This window comes from Nyctibius grandis, chromosome 5, assembly GCF_013368605.1.
Source record: "Nyctibius grandis isolate bNycGra1 chromosome 5, bNycGra1.pri, whole genome shotgun sequence".
NCBI classification, from domain to species: Eukaryota; Metazoa; Chordata; class Aves; order Nyctibiiformes; family Nyctibiidae; genus Nyctibius; species Nyctibius grandis.
In genome coordinates, this window is record NC_090662.1 from 51,349,030 (window position 1) to 51,375,584 (window position 26,555).

Genomic DNA, 26,555 nt, shown 5'->3' on the forward strand with positions numbered 1-26,555 from the left:
GAGATAAACAAAGAACCAACCAAAACAACTTAAAAATGGAAGAAATTTTGTGCAAAAAGTTTAACTACCTCTCTTGCTTTAGCAAGCAAACGTTGGTATTTTTTTAACACATCCTCCTTTTGATTTAATCTTGCTTGCATATTTGCGATGGTTTGATGAACAATTTTTAGGGCATGGTGGCACGGTGGATCATCTTCTTGTTTGCCTACTTCAGCCATTATTTTATTTATTTCTGATGTTGCAGGTAATCGAAGTTTTAGTTCATTTATAACTTTGTCTCTTGATAAAACATTTTGTTCAGCTTTCCACAGAGCAGTTTCCTTTTCTTTTAATTTCTACAACAAAAGGCAATTGTTGCATTTCCAGAATTCAAACACTGCAAAAGTTCTTACTTTTTAAAAAATGTACCAGAAAGATTTGTCTAAATGGACTTACAAACACAAAACATTTTGCACTCAGTTCTGGCTCTATGGGATTACTATTATATGAAAAAAGTCCCAGAACATCAGTACCGTGTCTTTATGTATTATTTGCTTGGCACCAGACACTTATGCAATTCATTTTGTGCCACCAAATTAAGAAGCTGGTGTTTTTCAAATTTCTTAAGAACCACAAAGTATATTCTGTAACAGGATTTTGCTATGCTACTTGTTAAATTTAATGTAACACTTCCTAAATTTAACTAGCTATAATCAACTGAATTTTGTACAGCAAGAGCATCTCATCCTACTAAATGAACATTCTAAAATATTCAAAAATTTTCCCCAATAATTTGTTCCAATGGAAAAAAAAAGTCATTTTTGTCATGGTGTGATTATATTATTTACATTCTATCTGTGTTAAATACTTCTAAGGGATTGGATGCATTTGAGTGACATTTATAAAAGGATATTTATGATATCAAATAAAAATAAGAAATACAAACTTTGTCCCTTTATATAATCTATACATTTAATTACCTCCTCCAGTGATTTGCAGGTTGCCCTAGTTTCCAAGATTGTTCGAATATGCTCCCGAATCTTTCTCAAAGCCAACTCAAGTTGTTGTGGGAGTGGCAAACTAGGGTCTGGAACTGATCCTGTAGCCTCTTCCAACTGTACAGAAAGATTCATATTCACATAATCTGACAGCTCTGAAAAACACGCTTATGAGTCTATTTTTAGTTAATTCACTGCACGTACCTTTAGAGCTGTACTAAGTATTTCATTTTGTTGATGATCACACAGGTCTAATTGGCGCTGTATCTCTACTTCCCTCTGGTCCCAAGCCATTTGCCTTTCTTCATGAAACTGTAACAAATGTTCAATAAAGGTATTTTATTTATTGAAGGCAATGGCAGTTTTATAACCAACTTAAATAGAAAAAAAAAAAGAGATACCAAAATGTAAAATACTCAAATGTGCTATTAAAAAGAATTATGGAACCAAGTTACCAACATCTAAGTTAAAAACTTACTAGGAAGAATTTTCCTTTTTAAAATCACTTAGTGAAATAAGGAATAGGCTGTTTTTCTAATAGCATGCAGAAATACATACCTTGTTCTGCTGTACAATTTCTTCTTCCAGATTATTGATTGTACGTTCATATTCAGAAATTATATTACGCAAATACTTCATCTCTTCCCTTTGCTTGACTGATTCTCGATTGAGTTTAAGTTCCTGCAGATGGAGTTCCTCCATCTTCATATGCCATTCAATTACCTAATAATGAATGATACAGTATTATATTTACCAAGCCCACAGGTCAACTAGATGCAGCTACACTCTTTGACTTTGAGGCACTATAGCACTTATCCAACCAACAGGAAGAAAGAGGTTCTGCCTTTTTAAGCTTCCTCACTTCTCTTGAGTGAGGAGGCATGACAAGAGTATGAAACTGCAAGAGGAATGATTGAAAAGTGCAGCAGACAATTGGAAAGGCAACAGGTTTCCCTGTATGTATTCAAAAATGCACATGTACTAAGAAGAACAGACATATTTATGTCAAAATGCTCTAGAAAAATATTTGAAACTTGGCTTAAAACTAAAACATGCCAAGAGCGCTACAACCATTGCTTACATGCAGACATCTTTAGTCATGACAGCTATAACCATATTATATAATACATAGTGATCTGGAAGAGAAGTGAGAAAGCCTTATTCAAATTTCAAGGCAACATTGCTTACAATAGCAAAATATGATTAAGTAGAATTACATGAGTATAATAACATTTCTGACCATGCTGCCTAAATTATTGCCCCTGGAGTTATTTAAAAAGACATGGATTTGTAGTGAAGCTTTCAATGCAAGCTCATGGAACAGAACTTCAGAATGCTACTCTGAGTTTAATTTAATTTCATTCATAATTTAATTCAATTCATAATTCAATTTAATATAACTGAATTCATAATTAGTCTCTACTTCCTATGCCACTTAATTGGGCACAAAAGCAAATTAGTATATCTGACTACGCTGACTTTTACAGGGCAAATAATTAACGATATATTACTTTTTAAAATAGGAAACCAAAAAATTATAGCTGTCATATTCTAAGAAAGTGTATTTTGAAATCATTAAGTTCTACATTAAAACGGACACTTAGGGAACAAGCTGAACTGAAATGTAATTTAAATGCAGATCAGATGAACAAAGCTATTCGAAGCTGTAAAATAGCAAACCTTTTGAGCTCCTCTTGTATCCTTCAATGCACTTACTAATTCTTCTAAACTTTTCAGTTTTAAATCCATCTCTAATGCTTTGTTTTCTGCATTTCGACGCTCCTGCTGGGCATGCTGAACTTCTTCCAGGATCTTCAGTTTGTCATTCTGTAGCTGAATCATTGTTTTAGAGAATTTTTCTTGCTGTGCTAAAGGCAGAGCACCACTAAACTGTCGCCGCAAAGACTGAACTGTTTGTTGTAGATGTTTGGCTCTATTTCTTCCTTCCAGTCGGGCAAAATATAAGGCTTGCTCTCTCTCATCAAGCTTCTGCTCTAAACGTAGATTATGGATCTCCATCTTCTGTAGTTTAAATTTAAGTGTCTCCAATTTGCTTTCAGCAACAGTTTCACTACCTTGAAGGGCTATGATATGTTGATGCAGTTTTGCAATAACTGCTTTTTCATCTGACTGTGCCTAAGAATAAAGTATATAGAACAAATTTATTTTTCTTTTTGAATATGTTAATGCTGTGTAAATGTACATATAAACAAACGATTTTTTTTGTATTTTCTGTATTGCATGTATTTTATTCCATAGATAAGAGCAAGAAGTAGCCTCTAAAACCAGCTTTTTGTTTTTCCACTATTGTTTCTACAGCCAAATTTTAGAAATATACCTTTTCAGATACTGATCTTTAAAATAGTATCTTTCCAAAACACCAGAAAATGGGGAAGAAATGTATACCTAAACTTAGATAATATGGTAACGTAAAAGCTGACGAAAGTGTTGTATTCAGGGATTCAAACCATTCTAGAACATGAAAACAAATCCCAAGAAATTGTTTCAGCTAATAACAAAGCAATATAAGTCGTCTACTGCAAATCTTCAAGATTTACAAGTCATTGCTTGGCTTGTAAAAATTATCAGACTTTCCTGATATTATATTTAAATATGGACCATGAGCTATTAATCATATAGGAATAAATATTACCTAAATAACATGGAAAAAAGCTCAGGATCTGTAATAGCTCTACAGCTAGAAATGAAAAAAAATGGAGAAGGGAATAATTAATGTAATATAGAACTCTTGAAAGGGTATGGCCAGTACAAGGACCAGCTTGCTAAGATCCTTCTGAAATCCTTTTGCAATTTCCTAATTCACTGTAAAATTACTTCATTTCTTCTCACTCCAAGGAAAAAAATCTGAATTGCACTGTTAATAAAGGTTGAATTTTACCTGATAGTCTAAAATTTGCATTCTAAGAGATTCCACTTCTTTATCTCTGTATTGCTGGCGTGCCTCCAGAGTGTCAACTTGCATTTTTGCTACATCAGACACTTCTCTTAACCTTGCAGGAAAAACAAAGAGTATTGTGTCACTTGAAACCACTGAATAACCTATTAAGTTTTTCTACAGAGAAGATGCTAAGAAAAGGTGCTTAGTATGTTTCCTCATATCAAAACATTTGAAGACTTTGTTCTTCTTGGCATACTCTTCTCTACTGCTCAGAGTCCTTGTTATGAAAATTCTTCTGTACTGCCTCTCAACTTTTTCACAGTACATTTTTCTGTAAGTTATACAGAAGTTTGCCAGCAGTAACCTACCCCAGGAAAACAATGCCATGGTTTTTACCTGAACTAAGCACCTCTGTCCTCTATTTCTCTCCCACTTCGGGCCATAAATACTCAAAAAGTTTCATTCTCAGTTCCTTTCTCTGCTTCCCCAAGTCAAATCACTCATTTTCAGTGTCAAAAATCACTGCAAATATCCCCACAGACTTTGCTGTTTTAGAAATATAACAGAATTACATTATTTACTCAAAGACAAATGTCCATATCAACATATCTAAAAAGGTCGGTTTTTCAATTTATGCATACAAAGTTAATCTCTTTTAAGTAAATGGCAAAAAAAAAACCCACTGCAGTTTAATCTTTGAGATATCTATGACTCTTTGAAATTAAGAATTGCTGTCCAATTTCTTTTATGATATTTGCATACATTTAAGGGAGGTTGTGGCACAGAAACAAAATAAACCTTAATTAATTAGTTTAAAAATACTAGTAATAAGTTCTTAGGTGTACACTTACCCATGTCTATCCAGGCCAGCACTTAATTCCTTGTTCAAATCAAAGTGAAGCAAATTACTTCCTTTTAGTCATGAATTAAATGCTTCATTTGCAATTTCAAATTTTGACATATATAAATGCCAAAAAATAAGGCATTCAAAGTTATCTGTTAGTAATACATAAGTAGTTTACTACATAAGCCTATATAGCCTAAATTTTTGCATGCTTCTGAACATACTGCCTTCAAAACTTCTTACTTCAACACTTACTTTGATACTTCAGTCTTGAGCTCCATCTCGCGCTTCTCTAGGTCCATGATTTGTCGTCTGTCTGCATCACTTACTGCCTTACTTATACTCTTTGACAGTTCATCTCTTAATTCCTGTTCCACTTTCTGTGCCTCAAGGTTGATTTTGGTGAGCTTAAAAAAAAACAAAACCAGAAACAAAGAAAATGGTATCCTAAGCACACAACTGCTCCAAAGCCTGCAAAGAAAAACCACTGCCAAAAGTATCTTTTCTTTTCTAGTCATTATAAAACACTGTTCAGCTGTGTTCAAAAAACAATTTCCTTTCCTCTCTGCTTAAATGTCTTTTTGTTTGCAGCATCGCATACGCATAGGAACAGATACACAGGTCAGCACAGAATAGGATTCTAAATTAAACACAATTTTTATTAGTGAATTTTCTTAAAACCTTTACTGCAATAACTTGCTCTTAAACTAAAATAGGAAAAAAAGAAAAAAAAAGAATAAGACTGTAAGCTCTTGAGGAAATGAACAGTCTTACTATATATTTATATACTATCTAGTATACTGGGACTGGTAACACAAATAAAGGTTATAAGTGCCAAGACTCACGATAGTGTACTTCTTTTGTTCTTTCTAAAAAGAATTTTCATAATTAAGTTATATTCTTTCAAGCAGCCTGATTTTTCAAGCTGATTAAATACTGAGTAACCAATGTTTCAATTCAAACCAAAGAGCGTTAAGAAAAGATGGATATCTGAAAAGCATTAGGCAACACAGAGAAGCCTCAGGAATTAATTTATTAAAGTTATGGCAGATTAATCTGATACCACTCCTTAATAAAATAACTGATTTCCTAAACAAACAAAACAAGTGTGGTCTATCTTATTATCCGCACTTCCCAGATTTGAGGCAGTACTATCCGGAAAACTAAGTTGTGTTGAATTCGATTTATGAGTTTAGAAGGAGATGTCTAGTAGACTTCTAGTTATCAATTCTTAAACTGCTATCACTTACAACTTTCATTAATTACCTCAGCAGAATCTTGCTATGTATCTATATATCTCTATATATATATCTCTAAAAAAAAAGCAGTGATGCCAGATTAAGACAACAGGAATATACGAAACAGAAAATATATGTCCTGGAGCTACAGAAATAAGGAAAAAAGGGATGCACAGAGGAACTAATAAGAAAAAATTGTGGCATCAGGAATCCATTAACTCAAAATGAAGAAAGACCAGCAGATCTAAGTGTATAGTGAGACAGATAATAATATACGCAAAAGAGAAAAACAGAAATGTGATCCTAGAGTGCATCACCTGAGGTATTTCTTAATGAAATAAGTGAAGTCATGCCATCAGAAAAGGCCTTAACAATACTGCTGCTGAAAAGCTTTATACACTTTAAGTTACTCCATGTCCCGAATTAACTCAAATCAAAACAAACACTACTAAAACAACAGAGAAATGGGGAGTCCAGATAACAGCCATCTAAAATAGCTAGGCTAAAGTCAAGCAAAGCACAAGGAAGGGAAAATGAATACGATCTATCAATGTTGCTGTCAACATAACTATTCTTTTTCTACCCTGTGTTTAAACTATAGGCCAATACTGGCACAAGAACAAATGTGTACAACTGCCTATAAATAAATTTAGACTGGAAATTATAATAAAGTCTCCTACTACTAAACAGTGAATTTATGGAACAAACTTGAAATATGAATAGGGGGAACAAAAAATCTAACAAGATTAAGACTGGTATGACAGGAACATTAAGGATCATCAGCTTCAATGGCACATGGCTTCTCTTCTATTCCTGAATTATAGATAATGTTTGGCACGTGACAGAGGATGTAGCCAGTCGGTAACAGACTCATGACACTGTCATTTGCAAAAGGGATGCAAAGGTCTAACATTTTTTGAATCATTAGTAATTAAGGGAAAATTATCAGAAAAGGGACCATGTGAATTCGACACAAGAAATAACAGGTCAAGAACAGACTTTTTACTAGCCGTCTGCTGAAAAACTAGCAAACTATCTGTCAAGATGCTCATCACGTGTTTTACAAAGATCAACTAATGTTTGACATAAACTACTGACAAATTAATTAATTATATTTTTCACAAATGCCCTGTGCATGCAAAATTGCAGCTCTTAAAGGCAGCTATATTTTGCATCATAAACTTATTTGCCAGTCATGATACAAAATAGATTAATCCTTTTTGAAAAGCTCAAAAATATGCTTTTAAGATGTGTCAAATTATGTTGTTAAATCTCAACAGTTTTACCTCAGCAAATTTTGCTTCCAATTCAAAATTACGTTCTTCTATTTGCTTCACAGTATTCCTTAAATGTTCATACATTCGTTGCGAATGTTCTGCTCTCTGTCTTTCATTTAGTTCCTTCATTTCCAACATTGTGATTTTCTTAGAAATGGACAAAATCTCACTATTGGTTATTGCTTTTGTGGCCTTGTCCATGGCATTGTCATCCCCTACATTAAAAAATATTTAAATTAGAGAATACACAAGCTGATCCAACTATGAAAATTATTTGCACCATGAAACAGAACATGAGTTTTGCTACATCTCTGTCAGATAAACTTTATCAAAACTCTTGTATTACTTTTTTAAACTGGAGGCATGGTTATCTTGTCTTATTCCATGTTTGAAAAGTATCTAATTTGAATAAAATATTATTATCAATTATAAATGAGTAGATCTGCAACCATGGTTAATGAGATTGATAACTGTTTTCAATGTAGCCTTTGACTTTATTCTTAATTCAGCTGGTAAATCTTCATGAAATTTAATTTAAAATCTGTAAAAGAAATAGATGTGGATGAGTTGTTCTTGAATAATGGGAATGTAAACTGTACACAAAGAAGCCCCAGCTACCAAGAAAAAATACTTTGTTACAGGGCATGAAACCAGGAAAAACAAATAATTTTCCTGACAACCTTTGACTGACAATCAAGTTAGAACATATTGCAACTTATTAAAAAAAAAACAAACAAACAAAAAACCAAAAACAAAACAAAAAAAAACAACAGGTGCTCTTGCTTTACAAGTTCCAGCTTTTAAACCCTTGACCCAGTAACCCAAGAGAAGTCAACGTGGAACAGTTTCCAGAGGAAAATACCAAACTTGGTTTTGGTCAAATAGATAAGCAAAATGAAACAAAACGAAAAAAAAATTCACCAAAAAAAATTAAGACCATTAATGAAAGATACAAAATAGCTTTGACTTTTTTGTTTTTTTTTGTTTTAAGATACATCAATTTTAAAACGTTTTAAAATATTACTTTTACACGGGACATACCATGTGGTTTTTAATGTTGCAATATAACTTTCATACTTGCCCAGTTTAGTCATCTGTTCCCAAGCCTGTTCTACAGTGTGAAGTTTCTCTTTTGTGATCTCCAGTTCCTTATTCAATAAATTTATCTGTGCTTTCAAGGATTCATTCTCACGCTGTATAACAAAAAAGTTGCAACATAACAGCAAACTATTTAACTGTAGCAGACTTGATGTTTAGTATTATAAAATCTTTGAAAGTAACAGATTTTACCTATGCACAACCCATAGTCTACATATATGGCAACAGAAGAGTGTAAGTTTCCTCCTAAGTGTAAAAATGTTAGTCTTTGCTATGTTGCATCTTACTGTCAACTAGTATTACCATGAATATTTATTATCAGTGATTGTGATTCCTAGAGTATCTAGAATTAGATGATAAACACCTCATTAACAGAGAGAAAGAAAGAAGTATTTCTGGAGGATATTTCATCCACACAGGATACTTCATCTTGCACATAAATACATATTTGAGACAGATCATATACTTCTTTTAGTTCTTTTAGGCATCTAATATGATGGCAAACATTAGTTTTGTAAATATTCCTTCACTCCTCCAAACAGAAACACAAATTTCCACATTAACCAGGAAAACAAATTGAATACTTCATATTAATTTTCAATTTCTAGTTTTCTAACCACATTTTAAGTTTGCTATTGATAAATGATTCTCTAGCTCTATGAAATTGCTGAAATAGGCAATGTAAGTTTTCATACATACAAAATTTGATAAAATAGAGAAGGAATCATTCATTCTTTAGCTAACACAAATGCAGCTACCTGTTACCAAGCAGACAAATTTAACAGTTCAGTAAGTTTACCCACCACGTGTATTTAACCCTTGTCAACGACAGAAACACAACAGACAAGAACGTCACATGAGCTTTAATTACTAGTTAACTACATTCTTGGATTATTATTTCTGACAAGAATGAAAAGTAGGAGATAGTAACGTATCTTTGAAGTCAGTTTCACAGTTCTTGAAAAGAAGTTCCCTTCTACTTGAGAATAAAAGTTCAAAGGAATAGTTACATATTTGCAGTCTCTACGACATTGTGCAAACACACTGTGAATAATCTTTGGTTATTTACTTTCTTTATGGAAATTAAATTTCAAAGGTTTACTGCCTTTTGGAACTGAACATTTCATTCTTGTAAATCAGGAATTAATAAGAACACTTACTTTGAGAGAAAGCTTTGAAAGTGTTTACACTCATTCAACTTTCCTTATGTCCTCCAAAACTGAAGATGATAGCAAATATTCCTTCTGCCAGCCTTGTTTTGGTAATCAAAACACTAAAAATACTTTGTGAGGGAGCATACCCAGAGCTTAACTTAAAAAGCAAACAACCAAACAAAAACCAAATAATCCAAACCACCAAAACAATCAAAATGCTTTTATGTATGCCCACTGACATAAAATCTGGGACTTTGTGTATGTTTCTTAATCCACTCAAAAATACCAGGTAAGCATATTAAAATTTGATAGCAACAGTAAGACTGGCTCCAACATCTCATACCCACTATGGAACTGTTATAACCAGCAGTTCTAGCACTGAGACCTCTGTTCTATCTTTCTATTACATGAAAACAAAAACCAAGGCAGAACGAATGTACAATGAGGTTTTTTCCCTTAACACAAACATTACCTCCATGTGTTCCATGTTTGTTGTCCGTTGGACGAGCAAGTTATCTTTTTGTAACATATCTCTGTATTTAGCAGTTAATGCATTATACTGCTTATTAGCCAGTTCTAGCTCAGACAATGGCACACTACCATCCAACACTTTTTGCAGGGCTGCAATCTTAAAGCTAGCCATTTCCTATGAAAATAATCAACACACTGGGTTACTAAGGTCTGCTAGATCTTTAAATAGAAAAATTAAAATTACTCCACAGAAAAAGAATACCACTTAATATAATGCTTTAGAACATGATATTGGTTTATTTTACTAAATTATTGCCCATCTTTATAAATTGCTTGCAATAAACATTGACAAAATTTCTCTGGGTAATTTCGTCAATAATTGTCTCTCTGTCATAAGGCACTGTCAAAAACATTTTTTACAAAGATAAGTAAGTTAATACAGGCCCTAGCACCCTGTAAGGCCAAAAAGTAAGATTTGGTTTCATATGACACTTTTAATTAAAAGAACCTGTTGAAGCAACTTCAGAAAGGGAAAACTGACAGGTTTCGTACTACAATACTTATCTAAATACAAAGAATGTTTTGACAAAATTTATATCAGCATTTAACAAGCATTTGGGTAATGCATTCAAGAAACTAGTACTGCTTCCATTTAAAAAAGTGTATTTATTGCCAAATTGTGAAAACAAAAATGTGTACTATAAACTATACCTTGAATCGTTGCAAGTTTCCAATCTTCCCTGTAACTGCAGTCTCCATGTGTGTTATTTCACCCTTTAGTTTCTCATTTTCTTTTCTAAGATGCCGTTCCGTTTCAAGTAAAGTGGTATACTGCCTTGTTAGTGATCTTTCATTAACTCGTAAAACAGTTATTTTTCTATTATTTTCTGCAAGTACTTTTTTTGTTTCATCAGGATCCAGCTGAAGTGCACTGAGTAAATTCTGTAAAATAATTTTTTTAACAAGACCCTTGTACAGAAATATGATAAAACTCGACCACATGACAAGCTTTCTTGTACATTTTTTAATCTAGGTGTAAAAATTCCATTAATCTGAAATTATTTTTGCTAATAAAACATATACACACACACAACACATGCATAAGCACACAATATTCTATTATAAGGAAAAAAATTAAATCTTCAAAATCATTAGTTTTTGAGGAATAGAAGCTAAATATATCTGACTGACTAATTGGAATTTTAGTTAATGCTGACATTTTCAAAATTTAGAACAAAAATAATTCTCTGCATTCAGTGTCATCAGTCTTCCCCGCATTTACTATAATCAAAACAAATGTACTGTATTGGAACAATTTTCTAAACCAAACAGAATTCCTGGGCTTCCTAACAAACACTAATAATGTCCTACTTTGAGGATCAAACCAGTATTTATGAAGTAACCACAGGACCCCTCCTATGGAAACATGCCTGTGTTTGTGTGTATGTGTGCACACACATGTGTTTGCATGCATGTATAGATCTGAGGCAGGGGGTGGGGTGGAGAGGGGGGAGAGGGAACTAAAGCAACTCAAGTCCCAGAAGGCATGTGAGCTTTAGCTTTGCTGTCACACACATCAGCTTGCCAAGGAGACAGGGAGTAGAAATTGGAGCCGTAAAATCCCAGATTCCTATGAGCCTAATGAAGAAGAGTGAGCAGGTAGCAAGAAAAACCTCCAGAGTCCTGGAAGCCTGAAGCCATGAAAAAAATCTAGTTCCATGATAACTGGCTAAGATTTGGCTTTTCTGTTCAAGAAGCCTGTTTTTCTTAAGGTTTTAAGAGCAAGCAACACATTTTCATTGATCATTCACAGTAAATTAATTTCAGTGAAATGTTTAATCTGAAAAATGTTCACTTAATTCTAATCAAAATTACTTACTAACAAAAAATAATACTAAATAATAGTATGTATTTCTTACCTTTGGATAGTATGTGTTTCTGGAAACTAAAGCTATCGGGAAACAGTAATTTCTTAAAGGATCTCAGCAATACTTTGACAGCACCACTAACATCATAAAACTCCATTATTTTTTAAAGACATTTAAAAAAAAAAACCCAGAAATGTATTAATCCTGCTACAATCTACTCCTGCGACTCTGGAAATTCAGAGTAAGATATTGAACAAATTAAGTAAGATGGCGTGTGCTCCCCTGCTCCCCCTCACTTTTTTAAACATACGGTAGAAACATCTCAAAACAATTTCAATTTCACTGTTCTGTAAATATAGTTAGACTTAATTGCCTCAGGATACAATTATTTTGCAAATCAATTACAGTTACGAATATGATTATAAGCAGGACCACATACCACTATAGTCAGCCCTCAGCTGAAGAAAAAGGTTAGAACTCAGCTGTCTAAACTTAGGCATCCACAGTCATTTTCAACACCTTGTGACATCCTTGCCCTGTGTCTGCTTCTCTAAAAGGACATGTGTGTCCCATATGTCTTCTGTCATATTTGGCAGCTTTTGGTATATGCCTAAAGACACCTGAAGCCATCTAAAATTGCTCTATGTCTGTGATTAGGCACTTGCACCAATTCCAGGAACTTTTAAATATCACCCTCTTAAAAAGTTATTTTTCATTTTTCTTAATAGAATATTGAATTCAGTCTTGGTGGAAGTAAATCAAAATAGAAAGATTCATTCTGTTTCCTGTTTTTTGAAATACTGATACATACACATTAATGGGTATATATAATTAAGATGTAACTCAAAGTAATAACCTTAATTCTTAGTATAAATTAATGTGTTTTCCATGGGGGTGCCTGCACTGCTCCTCCTCCCAATCAAACAGCCTGGATAACAACTGCTGTTAAGAGAGCAGTGTGAGTATAAATAGTGTGTATGAACACAATACCTGAGACTGTCTGAGAGGGTATTTGCTCAAAACTGATAATGTTAAAGAGGAAGATGACCATCAACCAGATTGAAGAGTAACCATAAAATTAGAGACTTGAAATAAAAAAGTAGTCAGCCTGAAAATTAGTTTAAAAGAAGCATGAAAACTTCTAACAGCAGGGGCAGAGACGGTTACAAAGCAGCACTCATAACCTAGTTCTGCTTCAGAAGTCTCCCCACTGCCCCTGCATCCTCTGTGCAGATGTAAGCACTTCCTCCACACTGGACACCATGAGCCTCGGCACTCCAGCTAATGGAATGGCCGTACAAGCGCAACAAGTAGGGACCCACACCTCAGGTGTGTGTATGTGACCTCCTGGGGTGATTTCTCACCAGTGTATGGATTAGCTGACTGCAGGGAGGCACACGGGTACTCATAACACCAGAGCACCCCCACAGGCACGCAAGAGGTGTGTGTACACGGTGAACTTGCACTCTCAGGAAAAGGTGTGTGTGCTGGTAACCTGACGGGGCCAGGAAGTGAATATAACTGTGTGAATGAGGACGTGTGGGATGAGAAATATTTGGGATTAATTCCTGAATAGCGCTTACAGATTTTTAGGTCTATAGTAACATTTTGTATGTGTCTTAATATTGTGATTTACCTTTTGTATTGTTGATATTGATTCTGAATGTATAGTTCACTGATTGCCAGTTATTTACATTCCACTAACAAATCAATAAACCACTTCCTTTCTGATTTAACTGAGCAGTTTTTCCCTGCAACATTTTCCTCATCTAACAAATTACAGTATTGTATTAAAACTTCTGTTCTATGTATTAAAACTTCTGTTCTATGTATTAAAACCTTTTCCAAAAAGAAAGCAACAAAATTACTTACAGAATATGCCCTTATTTTTGTAGCATCTCGTTCTTTTTGCTCTTCTAGCTTTTTCTTTTCCTCTTTCATATCTTCTGATTCTTTCTGCCAGCTCTCCTTTTGACTAAAACAGTAATTAAATATTTTCATTTAGAATGATGAAAGACTTGACTTTTAAAAGTGTAACTACTAAAACAGCAACCCTGAAATATTGCAAACCAAGATACTTATTTTAGCAGTAATGTAATTTGAAAAAGACATTATAAATTGTAGATGGATTACTGAAGAACTATCCCTTCTGTTTAGGTTGCAGCTGGTTTAATGATGAAAATAATTCTTAAGTTAAAGTGTCTTATCTCTTCTTCACGTGTGTACTATAGTGCAGAGACAGAGATGTCTTACTCCCCAAAAATATACATACATGGTATTTAATCTACTTTAAATCCCACACTTGTATTTCAAATTAATTAGTTTCTTGCCCATGTCTTCATATAAATAGGCAAAGTTTAAAACTGTGCAAATAAAAACATTTCCACTTTAAGTACCTCTCTAGAAACTCCAGGTCTCCCTTTTATAGGAAGAGAGACAAAAATCATACTACTGGCAATTATCACGCTGAGCCTGGAAATGGGTCTTTTTTTTTTGAAGCAGACTAGGCCCAGCAGATTTCAGCAGGTATTATTTCAGTTGTGCCCAATAATTTTGCTGATGAGATTTACAGCTAGATAAAATGCTTTGGCAAATAATCAATGACTCCTTAACTGTCTCCTTTGCATGAAGCACTTGCACATTCATTAGGTAAGAAGGACAACTTGCAGGGGGAGCAAAGCTTCTGCAGTTCCTGAGAGACAGAATACCTAAGCTGATTTTGAAGTATTTTTAGTTAATCATACAGAATGGTACAGTATCGTAAGGAAAAGATTGCTCGCTCATCCTCTGAGAATTTCCCACAGCCTAGTAGCTGGCTTTTTCTTTAAAAGATGTTGGTTCAAACTGCCCTCAGGAAGTGGACAGAATTAAACTTAGGTTTCTCACATCCAAATTCTGCATTAGAGGTCAGATTTCTAAACAAAAGGATAGGCAATAGCTGTAATATTAACTCATTTTTTTCAATGGTTTTGCAAATCTTTCCTTCTATTACATCCATTTTATTTCAGATGCATAAAGGACATAATTTCTTACCCTAGTTTTTCTACTTCAGTGAAAACCAAACAAAAACATAAAAGGATTCAGCTTCGCTTTGGCCCAAACTACTCTCCTCTATCCACTTTTATTTATTTATTTGGAAACAAAAAGGCTATGAATCATTTAGACATGTCTAATAAAGAAGTTCCTATAGACTGTATAGGACAGTTTAGGCTAGTTTAAACAAATAATCAAGGATATTTCAGAAGTAGTATTTTCTCTTCAAAGAGGATCTCTTAGTTTCTTCCATAATGGAAAAAAATGGAGGAAAAGGAAAGACACTGCTTTGAGTCTTTATGGGATGCCAAGTCAAAGAATCTCCTCCCCTAACTTCAATCTGTAATAGGTTTGGAGAAGGAGCCTTGAATCATCATCTAATCCCTGTCATTGGAGATACCTAATCCAGTAGTAAATGAGGCGGTATATTATAGTTTTTAATATTTTCAAAAAGCTATAGCTTTAATGCCTCAGAGACAATGTTATCTGGGACATCTTAACTGATTCAAAGAACAAACAGATGGTCCTAAAAGATAAAACACCCTTATTCCAAAAGCTGTCCAGTGAGTGTTCATTCCAATCCAAAGATAAGAGAGGACACAACAGTCTGTTAATTGAAGAACCCATATCACCAGATTCACTCCTATGCTCCTAACAGATTAAAATCTTTTTCTGACCATAAGAAGGATTTTATAGAAATTAGATTCAATGAAGCACATAAAGGAACTAAGAGTCTGAAACAAAACCAACTATGAAGTCCTGATGATCTGAAATTTTGAAACAGAGACCTCTGACTGTGTTTGGATAACAGTTTTCCTTTTTTTCCCCCCTCAGAAAAACTGTTAGGACCCATACTTGAAAGCAAAAGAAAATGAGACTGAAGAGTCCATAATACCAAGTTCTAATAAAATACAAGATATCAGATGCAGAAAGCACAATGCAATCCTCGTTATATAGTATGAAATATGAAAAAGGCCCAGCAGAAAATGCTTTTGTAAGAGTTTTCTGAATCTTTATAGGACTAAAGAAAATATATAGAGTTCATATTCAAGACATTTTATTTATGACATTAACCAAAGAACTACTTCAACACAGCAGCAAATCTTGTATTCAAAATTATTAAACATAGTTGAACCTTCGTAATTCAGGAGAGAACAATACCTTTGATATTCTTTATACAGCAAGCCTTGTTGATGACGAATTACTGCAAATTTTCGCTTATAGTCCTCTACTGCATCTTCTAATTGTTTAAGTAACTGTTCTTTATTTTCCAGTTCCTAATGATTATTTTCCAAATAAAAATATTAACGTGATTAATATATGTTTTAAATATGAAAGGATTAATCAAAATGCTGGTTCTCCTTTCTGTTTTTCATGATAGATGCTTCTGTAATGAACTGTGTGAACTGCAGATATGAAATGTGTCTTTTCTTTAGAAGAAACAGATGAAAAAAATTCCAATAATCTTTGGCCGTATTAATAGGTGTGAAATAGTGCATAATTGCACTATGGATTACAGCCCTCAAAGTTCAAAACACCATGACATGTTGCTAGCCCACAAAGAATGCTAATTAAACGTCTGGAATGCGATATGTTCTTCTCATGTTCCCAAATACTCTTCTACTTTATAATCATATAGAGTTGAAAAATATTCTCTAATCAACAAAAGTAAAGCGATCAAAGACAGAACAAAATAATTTAATAATAATAAAAAGGTAAGTTCTTTTTACTCCAATTCTCAAAGAATCAATTTTTCTTTACTGTGTGTTTGTCTGCTATGCTTCCCATGGGAATCACTGGCTTCAGTTTCAATGTATTTATGCCTCTTTAAAAATGCTGACATATTTTTGACAAATAATGGAATGAAAATTCATATGGTAAATAAATAGAGACCTTTGCTGTACAGAGAAAAACTGTTCAGAGTAGGATTTGCACATGCAGATCCAGGTGTGGAATCCAGACAGCAGTAAGAGAGAATTTCTCATAGAAAGAGTGTAACTGCAGAAGTAGAAGGAAGAGTGGGCAAATATTTAGATCAAAATTCAGATTTAAAACAAAAAAATCTGAACTGCTGTCAAAAATTTAATTATTAGTGTTCACGTTTACAACACAACAAAATACTTACAGCTTTAAAAAAACAGAATAGCCCAAAGAATTTACTGGATGTCAGAACTTCAAAATAATTTTGGAGAGTTCTCCCATGTCCATACACGGCATAGTACTAGATTTTGGAGAAATTACCTATATGTTACAAATATTCTTGATATCAAGAAGTAAATGAGTTACCTGTATAAGATGTATTAAATATTCATTCAGAGAATTAATCATATTAACACTTGAAGGAACCATTCCTTCTGGAAGATTCACTGTTCGGAAGACAATATTGGCACCTTCTGACTGACGTAATATGCAAATTTCATTTTTCAGTTGTGCAATCTAAAGCAAAGAACAAAAACATAAAGAAGTAGCTCTTGTTGTTCAATTAAAAAAAATCACTGATGGAAAATATATGGTTTTCCTGTGCTACATCAGTTGTTATTAACAACCTACTTCACGTCCACTTATATTCTAAAGCATTCAACCACTCTTTAAAGTAACCTTTTAAAATTGCTGTGATACCACAAATCATTAAATGCGTAATATCTTAAACCAAATTTATCAAATGACTCCAACAATCAGGGCAGGTTCACATATCTGAGGATTCACCACAGTTTTAATTCTAGATTGTTCAAAACACAATGCATTTCTATTCCTTTTAAAAAGATGAAGTTTTGGATAGAATTATTGCAGTGGTTATTTGATGGTTTATTCTGAAGAAATCTTTGCCTTTTCATTTAACTTCTTAAAAGCTCTCTGGTTCTCTAACACTACATAGAACACTATTCTAGAATATTAGTTACTGGCAAATCTTTTAGAACCGCTAAAGCTGTTCTAAAAGGCAAATTTAAATTTGGCTTCTTGTAAGATAACAGTCCATTCCTCATTCCTGCCCTGGAAGAAGCACTCCACAGAATCAACTGTAGAACTTAAGATACAAGATTTTAAAGAACGATTCATCACTTTAGAACAGTTCATCTCTGTTATTTATTTATAAATAACAAATACAAGACTACTGGCTTTTTGAAGTAAGAAGTCTGTGAGCTTTTTTGGGCACAGCTCTCCCTGAAAGACAGGCATGCTTGGTGTTCAACATGCTAAGATATTCCAAGGATAAAGTAACATTAAGAAGAGTAAGATTTGAACTTAAAATGGACAAATTGATAGATCCAATACATAAACTGAATTAAGATTTGTATAATTACACTGTTCACATAAGCTAAATTCAGTATCATACGTTGTGTGGTTTTGTTCTAAATTATCAGAGCAGCCACTTTGCAAGTACAAAATAAACTGTATAAAATAAATTGTGTACCTTTTCATTTGCATTTGCCAGCTGATTAGAGAAATTTGTTGCCTCCTCCTGAGTCTGTTTCAGTTCCTGTCTTAATTCTTCATTTCGGCCCGTAAGCTGGTCAACCTGAGCTTTCAAGTGCACACTAGCATCAAAGATTCCTTCTGAATTCTTTGACTCCATTGCCTAATTCATTAAACATTTAATTAAGGAAACAGAGAAAAAGTGCAGAAAAGTTGTTTTTTCATAATTAAATGGAGCCCTCAATTTTAGAGTACAAGAAATTAGCAAAGGGCATGAAATTTTAACATTTTAAAATCTACTTATCGTTTTCCTGATGGTATATTTGCCATAGACTGTGATTTAAATGGTTAAATTTTCCTGTAAAAACACTATTTTTTTTTGTAAGATGTTTGAATAAAGAATTTTTCTTAAGCATCTCCTGCAGTAAACAATAAACTTGACAAAGCCAGTTTTATACTATCCAGCTGAAGATTTTTTAAATTTTTTTTTTCATTTTTATTGTCAATCTCTTGTTGCTGTATATTTTTAATTTGCATTTTTAAAGAGGTATCACACAATGTATTCCTACTTGTAACTAAGGAAGTATATGTATAAGGAAGCTACTATTTAATTATACAGTAACCCAATAATTGAGGATGAAAAAAAAAAGCCTATAAATCCTATAAAGCTAAATAATACTTTAGAAAGCAAGCTTACGCTAACTAAACGATCCAGACTAGGGATTATTACGGCTGTTTCCCCTCCCTTCACACTAGGATCCTTCTGCGTTTCCTTGACAGCTTGCAATATTTCTTTCATTCCTTGTTCAAGATGTTTATTCTCTTCTGATAATTCTTTTACTGTAACAGAAATTGTAAATGTGTCTAAAAGCACTGAAAAATGAGTTAAAGTTTCGTAGGACATTTCATCATAATACTTATTGATTTGATATATAAATGGAATGTTCATATTATATAGAGACATAGCCAATTAGGAAGTTAAAAGCAGAGCTTCTAGGAACATCCGGAGAGTGTATTTTGCTGGAGAAAAAACAACAAAACAATAATGAAATGCTTCACGGGAACACATTTGACTTTATTGAACCTTCCAGTCTTCAGTGTTTCCTGCCAGTTTTTTCACTTCTTTAGTAGCTTGCCTGACTGGCTTTCACAAATCCAGAAATGTGGCTATCTTGAAAGTATTTGGGTGTAACAATGAAGTATATAGGAATTGTCTGAATTCCTGCTGCAGACTGGGAAAAAAGAACATTTAAATTATTTGGCTGTAATAAGGACTCTCAAGACATACAGTTTTCCTGCCACCATTAGTCTCTCAGTGGAAATCCAGAGTTTCCAGAGCAAGAAGTCTGGAAACCTCAAAAAAAAAATAACAAACCTGTCATGACATTCTCTGAATATCAACAATAACTAGATAACTGTCCTGAAGACCCAGGAGTGGACTGCAAAATTTGGAGCAACTTGAGCAGTTTGACCAAGTCTATTTTGAAAAGTCAAACAAAATTTTTAGAATTCACAGTCTCTGGGAAAAAAATCAAGATTCTTGTCTAGAGAAATTAGCATTATTTTTATTTCAGAGTTTGCAAGCAGTGCACTTCAGCTAACATACATACATATATAAGCAGCAAGTGGGTTTAATTCGCCAACACTTCCCTGGAGCCAGAAAAGCACTACAGTTGCAAAAGTAAATTGTATGTTTGTTATAATTGGGATCACTCACAGACTTAAAGCCCTTATTAGGTCTGATTCAGGAACAAAAAACATGACAGAGCCTAGTTTAATGTATATAGTATGAATAAACGGTGTTTCATGTACTAGCACTAATTTAAGTTTAAAATTAACAGCACTATGTATTTATACGCATGCACACAAAGATATACACTAATATAAACACAAAAATTTTTAAAAAAGTCATCAATGAGAGTTCAAAGAAATTCCAATTCAATAAATGCCATTTACATTCATTGTTTTCTAATCATTGTGTTCACACCCGGCTCAATTAACAACCATAATTTCCACATTTCATAAGTGTATCAGAATGATTGTATAATAACCTTTTATGTACACAGCAAAAGTGTGTGAAAGATATCAAAGTAAACTACATTTAAAACAGAAACAGACAGATTTTTGTAGTTACAATTACAAAACCAGAACAACTAAATAAGCAAACTATCTGCAGGTACCCAAAAATATTACTTAGTTTTAGAACAGGTTGCAACTTACATTTAGATTGAAATTTGGCTATTACAGTCCTGTTCTTCTCCAAATCTCTCTCTCTCACACTTAATTCATTTGCAAGATGCTCATTCTAAAGAAAAGAACAAAGAAGACTCAAAAATAGTAATGTAGGAATTTCAGTATTAGAATTTTCATTAAGACTCTGGTTAAATGAGAATAAATGCTTGAAAATATTGCTAATCCATATATATTCAACAATGAAATTACATAGTATGTAAACCAAAATGAGGTGTTACATAGAAATGAAACAATGAAAGAAACAGCCTCATCTTCATAGCAACAAAATTATTGGAAAAAAGTTATTTAAACCATGAATAAGCCTTATATAAATATTTATCCTGTTTTGTTTTTTTAAACCTTGTGCTACCCGAACTGCCAGGCTTCTGCATCTTTCAAGATTTAATTCTATATAGCTATTTAGCATACTCTTGATCAACAAATCTCTAGATATCTGCTAATTCTAAAAAAAAACCCCAACAGTAAGTTATTAGCATAGGATTCTATCTCCATTTATATACAAAAAATTTATATTTCCAAGACTTACCTTCCAAAATAAAAAAAACCACATCTTTTCTACTGAAAATGCAATTAGTAGTCATTATTCATTCCATAGATTGGCTGACACAGTATTTTAAGAGAAATCACAAGAGCAAAGCACACTCCTGTAGCATGGAAAAACTGTTTGAAAAAACTGAAAAAAGCATGATGTATACAGACTTAGACTTCCCATTGATCAATCACAGTTCCACAGGCTCAACAGAAATGCCATCAGTTCCAAAACATTTCAGTTAAAGATAGGAAAGACCTATTTGCTTATCTTATACATTATAACCATGATGTTTCTTCATCACATTCTTAGACGGTTTCTCCCAGACAAAAAGTACACAGATTCTAATTTTAGCAATCTAATGTTCCAGTCCTAGCCTTTTTTTCAAATTTGGAGTACGCTTTCATGAAAATTTCCCAGTCCACATATGAATCTCCCACCTGAAATGCAATGGCAACAGAGATGGATTCACCGAAAGAATTACACAAGATATATTCCATATAACACTGTCTAGGGAAACAGGTATTCTTGGGTCATACAGCAACTGGAACAACAGTCTGGTACAGTCCAAAAGTCTGTGAGACTCTGAGGGATGAAGGATTGGTTTGATCCATGCCCCAAATGTATCTCTAGCAACCAAAGCAACGTCCGCCACTATACAGAAGATGAACACAGCATTTCAAGGTACCAATTTAGGAAACTATCAGTGAATAATTTTTTATATGATTTATCATGTGAATAAAAGAAACCACAGCAAGCACCCTGAAATCAACCCATTCTTTCACTGATTACAAAAAGTTTTCAAAAACCCTTTTGAGAACCTAAAATATTTTATCATTAGAGATCATTTTAATAAATAATGGAATTTTTCACTGGAAATCTTTTTTTCTGAAAACAGAAATATATTATATTTGTCAGTTGGCAGGGAAACGGATAAAAGAACCAACCCAGGAACTTCTTGGATGTTTCGCAGAAAGAAAGGCCTTTCTCAATCCAGAAGTCTAACTTTACACCATCTGTTCTCTCTGGAGGTAGGAGATGTCCTCTAGTCAAATAGCATCTGCGTCTTTTAACAGAAATCTCATCTTCTATCTTTCATACCAAAGGACTCATTCAGTCCCTACTTCATTCAACTAACACTTGTAAATTACCATTTGTATTTCTCTGTATTTAAAATAATTTTTAAAAATAATCCTCAAACTATGTTCTTTAAAATATAGTTGTAACAATTGATTTGTATGAGATGCAAGGCTGTATGCTCTACTAAGAAAAGTGATGAGTACTTTGTTTACGCAGGTTTGTGTAAGGTCTTAGAATAAAAACTGTTCTCTCTTCGTACCCATCTATGCGTGTGTGCACGGGTGTTGTGCAAACTTTTTTCCACCGACAGAATGAAAACATATGCCTACATTTTTCAATCCTATGTCAACAAATAAACTGCAAATTGATGACTTGGCACTTTTTTTTATTAGAAGAAAAAATGCCCAATTCTATTAGAACTATCTGATAGCTTTCATTAATAAAGATGAAAGTAGACTAACACATCTTTATTATTTGAATTTATCTTCTAAATAACTGCAATAGATATAAACACACACAAAGTTGTCTCACCTGTGATCTAAGAAAGGCTAACTCTCTCCTCAATCGCTCTATGAGATTTTCAACAGGATCTACCTGACCTGAGTGTTCTGTTTGTCCATTTTCAAGTCCACTTTCCAAAGTTTTTACTTGCAACAATTCTGTTAGGCATTTCTTTCCTTCTCTTTCTTCTTGAAAGGCAGTTAGATCAGAAAACTTTACTTGCAAATAGTCTTGCTTATCCTTCAATGTTATTATTCGTGTCTTGTGCGTTACTGGCTTTCCAAGAGCAGATGCACAAGAAATCAGAGAGTTTCTGCTGTGAGATAGTCCTGGACAAAAATTTTCCTGACCTGTTTGGTCTGAATCAGAAGGCACAGACACTTGAATCTGAAAAGACGGTTTGTTTCTGTAATTTCGGTTATTTACCTCTGAGGTCTGACACACTCGCTGATAAGCAGAAAATGAACCTGTGTAGTCTGATTTTAAGTCTTTTGACATCTCTCTATTGTCTGTATAATCTGTTATCCCTGATGTCTGTGTAAATTGTAGCTCTGGTGATACGAAAAGCTCTTTTATGCTAAGAGTTTCAGAATTACAGTTGTCATTAATCAGCTGCCACTCTGTCACATGTTTTGGACCGAAATGAACCAAAGAACTGTTTCTATTTTTTCCCAAGTGATTTAAATTCTCAAGTATGCCAGAAGTTCTTCTAGGTAGATTTCCCACAGCCTTACTGTTTTCAGCTATATCTTTCTCTGGCATCAAAAGTCTAACTGGTGCTTCTCTATCTGCAAGTGTGTTTCTCCTTTCCACATTACAGGAGCTGCTAGCCTATATTCACAAAAAATATATAAAATATTCATTACCCTTCTAAAAAAAATACAAATTATTAATTTTTGTGTTCTTTAAAAGCAGTTAATAAAAGCACCTAGGGAAATATTTGAACAGATATTTACAAAATAACATTATTCTTATTTGAAAGAGAAATACATGTTTATGAACTTGCTTTATGAACCTACCTTTGCTTTTACTTCAGCAATATCATGTCTGTTCAAGAAATCCAACTTCCTCTTACTGATGTCCTTCTCTTCAGTAAAGCTATCAGTTATAGGCACATCAGCAGCATCCAATCCTAATTGCAATTAAATGTACACATAATAAATGATTATGATTTTTCAACTGGTCTCCAAGGAATGGAATGTATTCTATTTAGTATAGCTGAGTTCCAGTTTTCTACCTGCAAAATAAGGAGCTGTAAACCTTTCCATTTGAGCACATTATGCTTCCCTGGGTGGCACACAATTGAAATTTTAAGATTTTTGAAACACATATATTATGTAGATTTACTGGAAATCATGGCAAGATCATCCTGTATCTGAGAACTGCAAGTCAATGACACAACTCTCAGTGATGCACTACTAGCCATCACAAGTCAAAAAGCTACTGGGCTGTAAGACTATGAAAATACAAACCCACTCACCTCTTCCTACAGATTCAATTAAATGTATTTAGCCTTGTAATTTAAACCAATGCGTAAATATAACATAGCTATATATGAATAAGCATAGACAGCATGTTTTTGAAAAGATAGTTTATAACAAAAAAAATCCTACCTATTGTTGCAACTCTTCTTCCTTTCTCCTGAGCCAACTTACGAACCTGTTTTTTCAGTTCAATTCTTTCTTCTTCTAGTCTTTCAATCTGCATATTATTATTCACAGATCAGTATTTCATTTTGTTCAAATACATTTTTATTATGTAGCTCTTACACAAAAATAGGATTTATCACTTGCCTCTTGCAAAAGAATCTGGTTTTCAGCTCTATATTGCTGCTGCTTCAATGTCTTGCTGTTTCTGAATTCATTTAAATCAATCATTGTCTTTGGCTCAAGACCTAGAACACAGTATATGCTGTATAACTATTCATTAAGGAGGAACATTAATGTTAGTAATCATTAGAACGCAGTTCATTTAAATAAGAATATATAACTACTCAAGTAGAATTTTTAAAAGTTGATAGTTGAATATACGTATTTTTATATATGTACAGACATCTTATGCTTCATGTAGTAACGCCAGAAGAATGTATCATTTTACTTGTTACTCAAAAACCAAAATGCAACAAAATGCCACCTAAAATTAACTATGTTTAGATTCTTCTATGTAAAAATAAGCCTGTCCAAAGTTTTCTCTGTTTTTCATTCCAGCATTATAACTTCAGTATGTTATGGTTTCCAAATACCATATTATGATATTAATTAAGCAGTGTACAGTCAAAGAGGAACCAAGACCAAAAAAGCACTACAAAACCTATTCTCCTACAAGTTTAGTCATGTATATTCAAGTTTAGTCATGTATATTCAAGTTTAGTCATACACATTCATGCAGTTTGTCCTAACTAACTAAAACTACTTGCAAATATTAGCAGTATACACAAAATTATTTCCAAGTAGTTATTTGGTATAGTAAAAGATTTCCGTGACATAATGTTATTTCAACTCTTACACAACAAATAACTGAAAATGTAATGGATATAGCATACCTAAGCGCTCCCTAAGTTCTTCATTTTCATCAAGACAATCATTTATTTTAAGTCCAAGTTTATTGACTTCCTTAATTAATGCTTCTAACTCATGGTCTCGTATTTTGATTTGCTTTTTTAAATCTTTTATTTCAGCAACAGCCTCTTCCAAACCATATATTCCCTGTAAAAACCCAAATGGGAAGTAAAAACAAAACAACCAACAGAAGATGTAAGAAAATAAATTATGAATCTGTCTTTTATCATTACCCAGATAAGAAAAAATGTTTTTCAACCTGTATCACTCTTCCGCACTATGCTTAGTGAAAAAAGTAACTGAATAAAGAGCAGATCCTACAAATCTGTCTTTTGACTACAGAGGAGTTTCTGCATATTTCAAAATTGAGACCTCTTACTACATGATCCTTCAAAGAATCATATCTTGACTGTTCAATTACCATTCAATGGACTTCAGAAGCCCATATGAATATGTTAAAACTGACAACTTGTAAAAATTGTTAACTATGGCTAACAAATCACATGCAGTCAGTGACCACTAAATGAGGGAAGGGAAAAAGGGAAAAGGGAAAGGAAAAAAAGGAAGGAAAGAAAACCCAGCATCAGAAGTCATTAATTTAATTTGTAATTAGAACACAGTCAATAAAAAATGGAAGGACAAAATGAACACCTAAAGATATGATGAAATACCCTGTCCACTCTGACAAATTCTTTACCAGTTCATAGTCTCTCATTCGTTTCAGAGCCTCAACAAGCTCTTTGTCCTTTTCTCTAGCATCTGCTTCTGCTAACTCTGCTGATTTCTCAGCCTCCTTAGTTCTCTCTTCTAGCATTTTTAACTTTTCTTGCATATCCCCAATCCGACTCTGCTGATCAAGAGATGAGTGACCTGGAATGAAAAAACTTGATCTGTTTACAATTCAACTAGGAATTCTTACTATCAACCATCAAGCAAGAAAGAAACACTTCAGATGATGTTATAAAGGAGATCATAATTTTCTGCTCTTTTTAATTAATTACAAAAGACTACACATGAGAGCTTTTTTTTTCCCCTCAATTGTTCATTCAAACAATATTTATAAGAAGTGCACATAAAGGACACCAGAATTTATTTTGAATGACATGCTACTACTCATTTGCAATTCTTGATAAAGCTGAGACTGTATTTGTTATGCTCTAACCTTTACACACCAGGTACAGTTTTATTAGGCATTGTATTACCCATAAAATCCACTGAAGTCCTGTGAATAAATTTAAACTCTTCTGAAATGTTTAATAAATGGAAATGAACAAAAAATAATAGAGACTAATATTACTCAAATACTGCAAATACTTTTCCTGTATTTCTAGAGAATAAAGAATGCATAGTAAATTTGTGGT

The 26,555-nt window shown here is 33.3% G+C and overlaps 1 protein-coding gene across 10 annotated transcripts in view; it reads right to left on the reverse strand.

Annotated features, from left to right (window-relative positions):
- The window catches only part of CEP290 (centrosomal protein 290), a 56,200-nt gene that overhangs the window by 19,897 nt on the left and 9,748 nt on the right, over nucleotides 1–26,555 (reverse strand). For 7 of the 10 annotated variants that reach the window (XM_068400765.1, XM_068400764.1, XM_068400760.1 and 4 more), the window contains exons 13-34: nucleotides 25,892–26,064; nucleotides 25,179–25,341; nucleotides 24,430–24,530; nucleotides 24,250–24,337; nucleotides 23,656–23,768; nucleotides 20,494–20,578; nucleotides 18,971–19,113; nucleotides 18,272–18,436; nucleotides 17,146–17,295; nucleotides 16,021–16,136; nucleotides 13,699–13,801; nucleotides 10,670–10,900; nucleotides 9,960–10,133; nucleotides 8,317–8,428; nucleotides 7,245–7,450; nucleotides 4,976–5,127; nucleotides 3,877–3,988; nucleotides 2,658–3,113; nucleotides 1,536–1,700; nucleotides 1,182–1,289; nucleotides 960–1,094; nucleotides 69–335 (exon numbers count right to left, since the gene is read on the reverse strand). In XM_068400765.1, the coding sequence (XP_068256866.1) occupies nucleotides 69–335; nucleotides 960–1,094; nucleotides 1,182–1,289; nucleotides 1,536–1,700; nucleotides 2,658–3,113; nucleotides 3,877–3,988; nucleotides 4,976–5,127; nucleotides 7,245–7,450; nucleotides 8,317–8,428; nucleotides 9,960–10,133; nucleotides 10,670–10,900; nucleotides 13,699–13,801; nucleotides 16,021–16,136; nucleotides 17,146–17,295; nucleotides 18,272–18,436; nucleotides 18,971–19,113; nucleotides 20,494–20,578; nucleotides 23,656–23,768; nucleotides 24,250–24,337; nucleotides 24,430–24,530; nucleotides 25,179–25,341; nucleotides 25,892–26,064 (3,518 nt within the window). The remainder of the gene's footprint in view (nucleotides 1–68; nucleotides 336–959; nucleotides 1,095–1,181; nucleotides 1,290–1,535; nucleotides 1,701–2,657; nucleotides 3,114–3,876; nucleotides 3,989–4,975; nucleotides 5,128–7,244; nucleotides 7,451–8,316; nucleotides 8,429–9,959; nucleotides 10,134–10,669; nucleotides 10,901–13,698; nucleotides 13,802–16,020; nucleotides 16,137–17,145; nucleotides 17,296–18,271; nucleotides 18,437–18,970; nucleotides 19,114–20,493; nucleotides 20,579–23,655; nucleotides 23,769–24,249; nucleotides 24,338–24,429; nucleotides 24,531–25,178; nucleotides 25,342–25,891; nucleotides 26,065–26,555) is intronic. The other 3 variants (XM_068400759.1, XM_068400761.1, XM_068400762.1) reach the window with 3 other exon arrangements.